This window comes from Anoplopoma fimbria, chromosome 17 (genome assembly GCF_027596085.1).
Source record: "Anoplopoma fimbria isolate UVic2021 breed Golden Eagle Sablefish chromosome 17, Afim_UVic_2022, whole genome shotgun sequence".
NCBI lineage: Eukaryota > Metazoa > Chordata > Actinopteri > Perciformes > Anoplopomatidae > Anoplopoma > Anoplopoma fimbria.
In genome coordinates this window covers 9,191,372-9,204,323 of record NC_072465.1, presented here as the reverse complement: position 1 = coordinate 9,204,323, position 12,952 = coordinate 9,191,372, and the positions used below count along the sequence as shown (strand labels likewise).

The 12,952-nt window shown below is 40.9% G+C and overlaps 1 protein-coding gene across 2 annotated transcripts in view; it reads right to left on the bottom strand.

The window, feature by feature from the left end:
- Window positions 1-2,550: 2,550 nt before the first annotated feature.
- Window positions 2,551-12,952, bottom strand: part of LOC129105910 (transcription factor SOX-13-like) — a 44,301-nt gene continuing 33,899 nt past the window's right edge. For both annotated transcript variants that reach the window (XM_054617179.1, XM_054617180.1), the window contains exons 8-14: window positions 11,478-11,554; window positions 10,704-10,869; window positions 9,767-9,891; window positions 7,094-7,172; window positions 5,688-5,858; window positions 4,388-4,604; window positions 2,551-3,082 (exon numbers count right to left, since the gene is read on the bottom strand). In XM_054617179.1, coding sequence (XP_054473154.1) covers window positions 2,797-3,082; window positions 4,388-4,604; window positions 5,688-5,858; window positions 7,094-7,172; window positions 9,767-9,891; window positions 10,704-10,869; window positions 11,478-11,554 — 1,121 coding nt within the window. In that variant the 3' untranslated portion in view covers window positions 2,551-2,796. The remainder of the gene's footprint in view (window positions 3,083-4,387; window positions 4,605-5,687; window positions 5,859-7,093; window positions 7,173-9,766; window positions 9,892-10,703; window positions 10,870-11,477; window positions 11,555-12,952) is intronic.

Below are 12,952 nucleotides of genomic sequence, written 5' to 3'. Positions count from 1 at the left end.
GCGGCTCATGTAGCCTCTCAAACGATTCCAAAAGTTAGCAGCGTATACCAGCAGCGCCATAGAGTAGCAGTGGAATGGACCGTTTGGGATTTGACTTTTAACAGGTAAGATGTTTAAAGAAAAATATTTTGTATTATCACACACCTGAAAGCATGTGAATTACAGCATGTCATTGGATTTTCCACCATTAAATTAGTAGATTTAGAGAATGTTAACTTATTACAGATAAAGCTAATGAACCGCATTGGATAAAATTAGCAACACGGTAAACAGCAAAATCAGTCTATGATTGTAAATTGGGTTTTCTTTAGGCCATTCTATCAAACGTGTATTAGAGGGATAAAGGCTAAATATTAATATTGAATGTCATATTTTATTAGCTAAATATAACATTTTGGCTTTTAACTCTTACCCGTGTGAATGCAGATTTGTGGATGTAGGTGATGGAATGAGCATTTAAACTTTGTAGTAAGAGCCATTAAAACAAAGCTGTAAACTGTAAACGATAATAAGTAAGAGAGATATTTTGTGATACTTTAGAATGCATATTTGAGACTTCTTAACACTAAACAAAAACCTAAAATAGGGTTGAGTTATTTTAGGCTTTGTGACTCTGTTGATTATTGCCTGTCTGCATTATGTTGAAGCTCAGCTGATTTATAAGTGATGGATATGGGAGAAGGATGTTGGAGGAACTATGTGAGATTGAAAGCACAAGTTACTTAAAACAAAACAAAACATCGATGCAATTACATACATATGTCGTTCTATATTTATATTGTAAATCGCAGTTCTGTCTATTTGTTTTACCGATTTCTATGCATTCAAATTGGCCGCCAAGTACTTCCAGGATCTACTGAAGTCTACGTGATGATCAAGCATTTTGAACTTCCGTTGACAGGACTTTCTCTTTAAATGCTCTGCTGAGGACCAGTGGATGGTTTTGGTTTCTGTGTTCTCATTCAGTCAACCCGAAACTTTTGTTTATATTTCCATTTCTTTCACCTTGGGTACTATTGTCCAGAGCTTATAACCATTCATTTACTTTTTCTCTGTAGTAGCCACATGCTACCAAGTTCATGCTACCAATGATCAGCTTCCGCTCCCATGTGACATGTGATTTGGGATTGATTTGTCTCTCTGTTAGATGAATCAGGTACAGGGAAAGATATTGATGAAATAAGATGACAGCAGTTAGCCTATTCATAAAATATTTGAGGCTGTTACTGCATTCCAGCGCATCATCAGTAAAATGCGAGAGAAACATCAGAATGTCAACATCTTGGAACAAGGCCTTGGTGCGCTTGTACCAAGAAAATTACGATTTGCTGTAAAATTCCTGAAAGTCGTTTTTCAAAACTGAATGTGTAAGATGACGTATGCAAATATTTTTCTGCAGTGTGGCAGGAAGCTGCATCTCAAAAGCAGCCAAAAAAAACACCAAATAACCTTTTGGATACAGGGATAGGAGGTGCTCAACACAACAATCAATTAACACTCAAAATGCAAACACAGAGGTATAAAATAAAAATAAAAAATAGGGTGAGCCTGAGGTCAACCCACCATGTTGTGAAGAGGGAACTGAAAAGACACACAAATACAGCATATACAGAACAGCTCAACTGAACAGTGGGATAGGGGATGAAGACGAAAAGGAGGGTCAGATTGTTGATTTACTCTACATTGTCTGGGATCCAACTTTGGAAAAACTATTTTTGTTGTAAACATTTAGGGTGCAGTGAGAAATCCCTCACCTATTAAAAGTTTCTATTCTTTAACTAGCTTTTTAATAGATCGATGCTTTTTTCACACTTACCTTCATGTGTGAAACGTGCTACACAAATAAACTTGCCTTGCCTTTAAAGAGATATTGTATTATCTTAAAAATGGTCGAGAATTGAATTTGTTAAATGGCAATTTTACACATTAAGTTCAGTTTACTTGTCATGAGGAGTGAAAACAGCTGTTAAATATCTTCTGTGGCTCCATCAGGATCCCTACCAGAGTCTGAAAAATGACCCCCATGATGTCATCAGGGGGTTATTAGAGATCACAAATCTATATTATAAAAAACAGAGTTAAAAAAATGGGAGTAACTCAACACTAAAATGACTTTTTGTGTAAGAATTAAAGCAGACAGGAACTCTCCTCTGGGTGTTTTCATTTAGTAATAACCAGCCTTCCCCAGCAGGGGACGGTACTGACATGCTGATGACAAACAGCTCCGTCTCTGGCCTGTTGCTCCAACAGCAGAGAAGTTACTCTGCTGTCCAACAGGTGAAAACAGGGATTCTGTCTAAACTTTTACCCACGGGGACATTTCTTTTATCAAAAGGCAAATAGGGGAGGAAAAACTAGGAGCATGAGGGATTAAACGATGAAACATTCTATGTTCTGTATTCTAAAACAAAGCAGCTGGTGAAATGTCTATGAAGGGAAATGAGTAAGATAAGAGCTTGCCTGTGTGTGTGTGTGTGTGTGTGTGTGTGTGTGTGTGTGTGTGTGTGTGTGTGTGTGTGTGTGTGTGTGTGTGTGTGTGTGTGTGTGTGTGTGTGTGTGTGTGTGTGTGTGGGGCAGCGTTTCACTGAAAAACAGCTAATGTACAAGGGAGCAACCTTTTCCCGACAAAATCTCTTCACTTTTGTCCCAACAGAGGGTGATTTCTTAAAAAAAACTCAATCTCTCCCCTTACCCTCCGTCCATCTTTCTCCTCTGACTGTCAATCAACTCAGGGCACCCTTCTCCTCTCATCCCTCACCTCCATTTTTCTTTTTTTTCCTCTCCCACCCCCCAGCTTCAGTCCGTCAGGAGCACCAGTTCCCCTTCGCTCCTCTCTCCCCCGTCGCTCTCCTCTCCCTCGCTGTACGGAGGGCGCTCCCTCTCTCGCTCCCTCTCCCTCTCTCGGGGCAGGGAGGTGGGCGTGGGCTGGCCCTCCACTCGACGCAGCGTCTGGGGGACCTGCGGCAGGTAGTGCTCCAACAGCGCCGGGTGAAAGGGCACGGTGGCCACGGAGACGGAGCCGGCACCGCCCGGGTACTGGACGTCACCGTGGGAGTAGTGGAGCTGCTGTGGTTCTGTTTGACTGGAGAGACGGGAAGGGACAAGTACAATAAGATAATAAATACTAATACTTCAGTTGTTGCTATTGATACGTCAGTTTGCTGATATGATGGAGGTTAAAGCCTCAGTTGGGAACTTTTATAGAAATAACTATAATAATAATATCCAGATAGATACACACAAGACAGATAATGTGTGAAAACATCAAGTCCTTTTACTTCTCCTAATGGCTTTGGCAAGAATCCTCTGTGGCCGAACAAAAGCGACCAATCAGAGCAGAGGAGTCTCTGACGCAGCTGGCAATCAGAAAGTTTGCTCCAGCAGGTGGGCGGTGCTTAGTTTCTGCTTGAGTGTTTTCACACACTTTCTCATTGTGACATAGTGACAGTTGGAGCTATTATGATAAAAAAAAAAAAGAGTTATATATAACATTGCATACTGGTGATTCTAAGCTGAAGTATTCCCAAATTTGTTTATTATCTTGGTCAAACTGACATTTTTAGGCTTTAACTATGATGATATTGTGCAATATTTTCAAATTTTTTCAAAAGAGGAGAAAAATGTTAAACTGCCTGTTCATTATTCCTATAGAAAATGTTAGGTGAAGCACATTAAAGATACGTTTTTTGCTCACAAGTACAAGCTTGTGTATAAAGAAAAAAGTGAAAAGTGAAATATGATTCCCATTGTGCTTTCTAGCAGGAAAGGCCCAATCAGTCACTTAGCTGCCAGTTGTGTTTCATGTGCCACTAACAACTGGTGGAAGCAACACAAACAAACCAAATTTGCAGCTTAAATACATTTTCTTAAGCACTTAGCTTGACAATGTCCAGTACAGACACACCTACAAATAAGAAAATAAAAATATGATGGTCTTTAAATTATTCCAGAAACTCTGGAGAAAACTGGTTGAATAAAAACTGAGCAGAAATGAGTCCAAGGCCGTCGTGACATTCTGATATTGACGTTTCATTTCTAAAAGGAGTCTAAAAGACATTGAGTGCATCTGTGACGCAAAGGAGAAAACCAACTCGTAACAGCTCAATCCTCCCTACTCCTCCACCTTAACTAGTTGGAGGAGTTAGCGAGGAACAATGGCGAGGGATGCTATTCATCGCCGAGGACGGACTGAAAAAACAGCACAGCTGCGGTATCAATACTCCACTTTTGTTTGTGTTTTGGAGAATAAAAGCAGAGCTTTGGAAGCTGCAGCATTGTCTGAGATGTGTGGAGGTGCAGAGAACTCCTGTCAATGGAAGGAAGTGTAAATGATGACTGCCAGGGACAAGCTCTGGCTTTATCTCATGAGCCGAGCTGGTTCATCTACCTGTGCGTGTAGGTCGCCCTCTGCTCCTGCCGGCGGTTCTTCATCATGGCCTTGTACTCGCCCACCCGCAGCCTCCGCCCCTCCACGATGCAGGTCCGTTTGGGCCGGGGTTTGTACTTGTAGTCCGGGTAGCGCTCCAGATGCTGCCGGCTCAGCCTCGCTTGCTCTTCGTAGTAGGGCTGCTTCTCCTGGTTGGACATGCCCTTCCATCTGGAGCCTGAGGACAAAGACGCGTTAGGGGGGACGAGGGCAAAGAGTGAATGCACAGAGGAGACGAGTTCCAACAGCAAGTCAGGGTTGGGATGAGAGCATGCTTAAAAGGTTTATTTAGGTTTGACTGTTAGTTTTGTTTGGGCCAATGAAAGCATTTTTTTAAAGCTAAGCTGAATCTGCATAGACAGCTCTTTAAATAACACCATTTTTAACCACATCTATATTGAATTGTAAAGGTTCCCAACCAGTCTGTGAACTCAGACATTTAATTACAGGCAGATTCATACAGAAAAAATACGCTCACTTTGCAATGGCAAATTGATTTTTTTATTTTCCATGTGACAATTAACATTGTGAAAATGTTCTGCTCTGTTAACTGCCGGACAAAAACTCTAACCTATATCTTTATCTTCAGCCAAACCAACTCGGTAAGCAACAAGTACTCAAAGTCTGAGACCTAGGTTTAATTTGTTAAAGGAAGATTGCATATTTCTCCTTTCAAATGTATCATTTGTACAGTACATTTTCATTAATGTGGCATAATCATGGTCTTATTAAAAAAAGTTGCGATTATGATTTTGTCATGGCAAATGAGGATGCACATTTTGTATATTTATATTAGACCAAAGATCAAGCTGATTTGATTGGTTAAGTTCCTTGTTCTTGTGTAAAGGTGTCGTTGACACATCTTCACCCGGACATGTTTGAGTTAACAATTGGTGTGAAAACCGGCACGTCATGGATCTTAATGATCCCAGCATTGTGTGAGTGTATTGGACATAACTAATTTCTGTAGATTGAGATGAGGTATTTAAATAGTAATTAGTAATACACTTTATTTAGTAGATTAATGGTTTATTTTTGTCTGTGTGTGTCCTTGTGGTTGCTCCCAACAACAAGCTCTCATCAATAGTGGAATGGAATGTAAATGTTTGTTCCAAGGAAAGGGATTCGGGCCAATATGTGTGTGTATGTGTGTGTGTGTGTGTGTGTCTAGTGGGACGAGCAGGTGGCTGTTGGTGCCTTCACATATGCGAGGCAACGTCTCAGAATAGAGGCACCCACCCCTACCCCGTGCAAGGCTCACCCAAGATCTTGCTGATGGAGGAGTTGTGCATGTCGGGGAAGGCCTGCAGGATCCTCCTGCGCTCGTCCTTGGCCCACACCATGAAGGCATTCATGGGTCTCTTTATGTGTCCCGAGGAGGGAGGGGGTCGCACCTCGACGTAGCTGCCTTGGCCAGAGACAGGCAGGGCACCTACAGGAAAGAGGGCTACAGTGAGAGGTCCACTACAAACTGCTGGCTTTGGGATATAGTACTCATTCCACCTTAAATATGTCTCTTTTCATTCTTGTTGTTAACCTTTTTCAAGCCACCATCACCAAAAATCGTATCGGTTGTCTGGGCAAGGAGCTTGTTACGCCCATATTTTAGTTTGTTTTTAGGCGGAAAAACTCTAGTGGCCCTAGTAATTATGAGGGGGGCAAAGGAGGAAGTCAGGTGACGTAGTTTTAAGAGGAACAAAGTCAGGGTGGATACATGGGTCAAACAAACACAGGACTTTCACCCAAGAGACTGTTGTTCCTGTCCCGTAATAAATCGGATAGTCGACATGTTGAGTTATTTTAAGCTAAGTGCATCCCTACATTACTATATACGTACGTTACTACATTAGTACATGACCCCGTTAGTATGTATGTAACTACATTAGTGCGTATTTAACATTTTTAGAGCTTTACTATGTTAGTACTTATGTAACTATGCAAGTACGTAACTATTTTATAACTAAGTACCTTTGTACGTTACTACGTTAGTACATATGTAACAACATTAGTGCATATGAAACTACTTTTGAACATTTAACTATAAGTATGTTACTACGTTAGCACGTATGTAACTACATTAGAACATTATGTAACTATGTTAGTACGTAACTACCTTAGTACATAACTATGTTAGTGTGTATGTAGCTACATTAGTACCTATGTAACTACGTCACTATTTAGTACGTATGTAGCTATGTTAATACATAACTACGTTAGTACGAATGTAACAACGTTAGTAAGTATGTAGCGCTCTAGTACATATGTAATGACCACATAGACTAACTCATAATAATATTACAACCCATTATAACAGTAATTATTATGCGTTAATAAAAGACAATGTATTACAGCTATGATAATTATAATTCACATTGGTACTTGGAAAAGTAAATGTTAATGAGTGACAATTATGAAGTTTAACGCTACTTGACCTTGTAAGCATTTATGAAATTCTTTATAATGTGTTATGAGTACTGTTATAAATAATTATGAATATTTATGTTCTAACTATAATTACACAGAGCTACAAGCAGATTATGACGCATTACAAGCATGTTTATAATGCATTATAGACATGGGCGTTGTTGACAGTGTTACCAAGAGTTTTTAAACATTAATGAAGAAGGCCCTCATTATTAACAAACAGGCTCCTCCGGGGACACCTACCCTCGGAGTCACTGCTGAGGTGGTCCTCGCCCCGCTCGGAGTGACAGATTCTCTCGCTGCGGGGAGAATCTTTATACTCCTGAAGACACAAAGAAAGACAAAGACAGATGAAGTCAAAGAAATACTCACACCCCAACACAAAGAGGCAGTTTTGAACTCCGGCTGCAGTAAAAAAAAAAATGAACCGCATGTTTAAGGGGTGTGTTCAAAGCACGCGTGTGTGTGTGTGTTTCACAGAGCACTATTTAAGGTAAAGACACTGCACGCTCACCATATCAGCTGCTGTTTAAATGCAGAGCTGTAAATGCAAAGGAAGGGAATGACAAGGGAAGGAAGAATGGTGTTTATTGTTTGAGGGAGGAGAGGTGAAGGGGAGGAGAAGTCGGGGAATGTAAACTACCACACCGTCGGCGTATCTATCATCCATCCCCCCCGTGCTGTAATAACATGATTGATCCCCCGTTCGGTGGAGAGCAATACCAAAATAGGTCAGTCATCAGTATCGGTGTTAAAGCAGCGGCGGTAGCGGAGGCGAGATGGAGCAGGATAATGGAGGAGAGGAGGAGGAGAGCCACAGAGTACAGTAGTATTGTGGACAAAGAGAGAGAGAGAGGGCAGGTGGCTCAGTCAATGCCACACTGAGGCCTTTGTGGTTATTGTGAGGCTGCAACAGCTGTTGCTCCGGGACGAGGCTCAGACCAAAGCTGCAAAAACCAGGAGACCAGAATAGAAGACGATTTTTACAAGTACCAACACAAAAAAGTAACACCCAGGGGTTTTCAGATAGGAAATTGTAACGTTGAGGATGCTTTAATGGCTCTTATAAACAACGAGATCTACATGAGATATACAATTTTGCGCCACACTGAAGTCGTTGTGTGCAAACATTTTTGTGCTTTTTCTCCGACGCACACGGCTGCTCTCGCACAAAGAGGAAGAGCGGTCGATCACATCTTTGTCAGGGGACACTGAATCAAAGCCCCTTTTCAATTACTATTAATAGAAACAACAGACACATAACTTCTTTGTCCTTTTTTTCCACACAGTGTATATTTTCCAGAAGGCAACACTGAGCTGTGACAATGAGCTTCTGTGCGTGGTTACCCTACAGCTGGTCAAATCCTCAGGAGAAGCATGACTCCCTGTAACCCTAAACCCGACTGTGACCCCTGACCCCTCCTTGTCAGTCAGAGGAAGCAAGTTTGCGTTAGACAAACTCCAGCTAATTACGTTAAGGTTTGACATTTTTCTTTGATGATACTCTGGCCTTTTTCTGTATAATCGTAACATAATCAAACTATTCAGAATTTCAGTGGTGAAATTATTAAAATGCAATTTTATGGCAATTCTGCAAGACGTTAAATGTGGAAGTACAGTTATGGCTTTTTGTCATTCAGAAACAGGTGTCCATTATGTAAATGTAACTTATGTCCCCTGAGAATTCTGATTGTCCGACAGGTGTGGATTAACTTTAAAGATATTTTTCATACTTCCGATGTATTAATCGACAGTGTGGAAACAATGTGAGGATGTTAAAAGGGTCGCTCGTAGTGATGAACCTACAAAGAGGAGTTTTATATGACATGCAACTTTAATCCTTTGTTTCACTCTCATGGCGTTGCTTATGGCTCCCATGTCCAATGTTATCAGATAGATGAATGGGCGTTATTTGTGGTCATTACTACCCACATAATGTTGTTGTGAAAGTGGCATAAAACCACTTGGTTAGGTTTAAAAAAACATCACGGTTTGGTTTCAAATAAGATAGTTTGTTATGCAACTTAAGTATATAAATGTAACCTAAAATAAGAGTTTTTGGTTTTAGACAGGACACCAACTAAGGTCTACTGGGTGAAAGTCTTGTGTTTTTCTGTCCCGTCTGCCCACTCTGAACTCCTACCTACGCAGACTTTGTCGCACGACTTCCTCCTTTGTCCCTGTCATAAATACTACGGCCACTAGAGGTCGATGTATTCCTCTTGTATTTATGCTAACAGTCTTCTGAACCTACTTGTAGGTGTAGCAGACACCTTCTTCCCATTATTTTTGAGGCCGATAAAAATCATAGCTTCAGTTCGCTACTATCTGACAAACATAGTAGAGCAGCTTGTAGGGACTATCAGAGCTTAAAGACAGTGAATATCTGACTTACATTCATCAGGTGGTCAGAAACGCGACTGAAAAAAAGGATGATAGCGTTGCTCAATCACTGCTGCAATGATCTCCTTATCAACATAAAAGGAGATTATATGTCAATGTTGTGTTCACTGCTTGTTTCCGTTGCCCCCGAAGCAGCCAAAAACATCACTTAATGTAGGAAGTACCTCTGGCGCAGGTGTTTGTTTGTAGTTCTAAGCATAAAGAAAGGAATAGTGAGCCAAAAATCGCTCATGAGCTAGGATTATTTGTGTATCTGTGAAAATGAAACTTTTCTCAATTACAACCAGACACATTTCATTTGTTTGATATTTGCATGAAATATAAAAAAGGAATAAAAGAAAGAGAGAGGGATGAAATCTGGCAAGAACATGTGAAAAAAGCCTTTGTGACTTTTATGTAAAATAAATGTCCATTTGCCATCATATTTTCCTAACACAGTGCATGTCTAAAAGCACTTCGAACAGAAGCCTTGTGAGTGTGTGTGCGGACTGTGCGGTTTGGGCATCAGCTCACCATCTTCCCGCCGCCGTCTCTCTCTCTCTCCCTATCCCTCTCTCGCCCGGCAGTGCTGTGGCCCCTCAGGAGCTGCTGGGCGTCATGGATGGCCTGGGTGACCACATCGCCGTCTCCAAGGAAACCTGAAGACCAAAAACACACAGGTCAAGGAGGAAGGAGAAAGACAAATAAAACAAGGGGTTTCTCCTCTGTTTGTTTCTTCAGCACATTTAAAGTGATATTACGCACAATTCCTGCTTTATATATACACAACTCCTGCCCATTTTGTTGCCAAGCATTAATTACTTTCTGTCAATTGGGCACTGCAGGTGGTACTAGTTTCTATATGCATCTACTAATTCAGATTGGCTATTGGTGCTATTGCTAAATTCCCTTCTTCTTCATCTGTTTACAGGGTTACAAACAAGTAGAAATGTAAAATGCATTGCTTTCGATGCAACATATGATGTTTTTAAAGGGGAACGCCACCCACTTCCAATAAGTTATTTTAAGGGCTTGGCTACTCTTTCTCGAAGCCAGAAATCAGAGAGGTAACTCTAAAACATAGACAATGAATGGAGGACAGATTTTTTTTGTTTTTGTTTTTTTTGTCCCAAATGAGCTTTATGTTATCGTAGTGACTAGGAAAATGTCCCCGTATACTTGTACACAAATATTCCCCTTGGTGCTCACAGTGTCATCTATAACATCCTTACCAATTAATTGTCTTTGAGGCAGTTTCAGGCTTTATATTTGATCATATTCTGTACACACTTCTTTAAAGTTTGAAGCCACTTTGTGTAGACCTTTCACTCTTAAAAACTTTGCTCCATAGAGCTACAAATGTTAGCTTTAATAAATGAAGGACAGCCTGTTACCGTGGCAAACCAGAAACACAAAGGGTGTCAAATACCACAACATGCGACATGTTTCCTCTCCCAGCAGCGTGACTCACTGAGGGCAGACCGCTGTGGGCTGTGGGACACCTCTCTCTGGAGATCTCTGGGCCTGTAGGCCCCGTGCAGGGTCAGCGATCCCAGCTCCATGCTCTGCGGACTCTGGGTTTTCCCCAGCTCCAGCCCCTTTGGCTTGGAGGTCAGGTTCAAGGGCTGACTGGCTTCCTAAAAAAAAACCAAAAAAAACACACACACTCAGCAAGAGCAGGTGAGCAGGGGCGGGTCCCACTGGCACATATTTCGGGCACAACTGCAAAGGGCGAGGGATTCCGGTTATGCACGGCAGATTTGGCATGTCGGAGCACATCTGTCACACCTTTGTAGCGTCTCTAGTCTTTTGTCTCCATGTTCACCTCATCCTCTCCTCCCTTTTGTTTATCTAAGCTGTGTTAGTCTATCTCTGCTTGAGAACCAGCCGTGCAAACACTGTTCACACCACACACACACACCTATAGAACACACATTAAACAGAGGGTGTGGTGTAATCCAAAAAGCCTTTTCAGCCTCCCAAATGCCAGAGTAGAGCATTATCTGTTTAATCCGGAGGGAATCACTTTCTTTAGCGTCCCTTAAAACAAAAATACACAGCATATAGTAGACACACGCACTGTACATTAAATAAACACACTGCCAGAAGTTGTATTTTGGATGTACAATGTAGGCGTGTGCATTGTGACTGTTTGAATTCAAAGGATATGGGAAACAGGTTTGTTACTGTAAGATAGACAATGAAATTGCTGGCACACAACAGGTATAATGCAGAGACACTGTACCTGTCGGAAGGAACCACTGCTCCTCTTGATGGGGGTGGGGTGAGGGTTCTGCAGCAGCTGCATGGGATAGTCCACAGCTGTGGAAGATGTAAAATGGTGCGTATAAAAACATGAACACTAAAAATACCTGTGTGACTCTGATTTGCCACGGAACAGAGTTTTGTGATTTTTAGCAGCTAGCGCTAGCTAACGGTAAGTAAATTGGAAGGATCCACCTGTCCTCTTTACAGGGGTGGGGTGAGGGTTCTCCAGCAGCTGCATGGGATAGACCACGGCTGTAGAGGTAGTAAAATTGTGTGAATGAAGCGAAACAACTTCCACTAAAACAAGAAAACTACCTGTGTGACTGGCGGTACAGAGTTTGGTGACTACGGTAAGTAACTGTAATGGCAGCACACAGCTAACTGAAATGTCAGCAACCCTCCTCACTAAACTTCCTCTTTTCTTATAGTTGCTTTGACATTATGTACAATGCAATAACAAAGCAATTACATTAGAAAAAAAGGAAACATATAAATGACATGCCGTAGCGTTTCAAATATTTTTCTCATAGTTTACTGAGGGGCAAATTCACAGAAGGATTTTGCCGTTTCTGTGACGGCAAAACCTGCGCAAATTAAGATTAAGAGAACAATTTGGCGTTGTTATGTCATTAGCGCGGTATCGTTTTTTGAATCGGACCTTGAGACAGAGCAGACAAGTCGTTGCAAGTGGTGCAAAATTCACGGTACTATCAGCTTTAACAATCCATTCTTTGTAAATGTGTCCATCATAGTTTATTTGGCATTTTGACAGGGCATTTTTTTCTATTTGTAGTGTGCACAGTGATCCTAACAATAAATATATGTATTGTATTGGGTCTCCATATATATATATATATATATATATATATATATATATATATATATATATATATATATATCTCTACTAGATTAATTGTTGTTGTTTTTTTGAATTTCTTTAGAATATATTATGAGGTTTGGTACTTTTGTTCCGTCAGTTGTTCTCTCTATCTTTTGACTAAATCAGTTAAATACCTGACAAATCCAAATTCTTCATCACTAATGCAAAAGAACCTTGAATCCAACATCACTATTTCTATAGTACAGTAATACATTTATTACAGAAGATAGCTATTTACGATAGAAACAATATGGCAAATGGGTTTTAAAGTGACTTTATAACGTAAGTAATGTCTTGTAATCTCGTCATCAAGGTAAAATGAATGGTACAAAATCGACTTTACAATGTAGCTTAGCATTAGGCTTAAGTTGTGCTACGATACCTTTGAGCAAATTACATGGTGATCCTCTTTCATCACACAGCCTTGAAGTCGATGTAAATGAGGAAATTAATAGAAGCTGCTGACAAAACTAAACCAAACAGTTCCGTCCTCTCCTTCCGTTCCATTCCCCTCAAAGAAAAGAGAGTCTGGCTGTAGCTGACCTCTTCCACACAATCCATCAGTCCTTCAA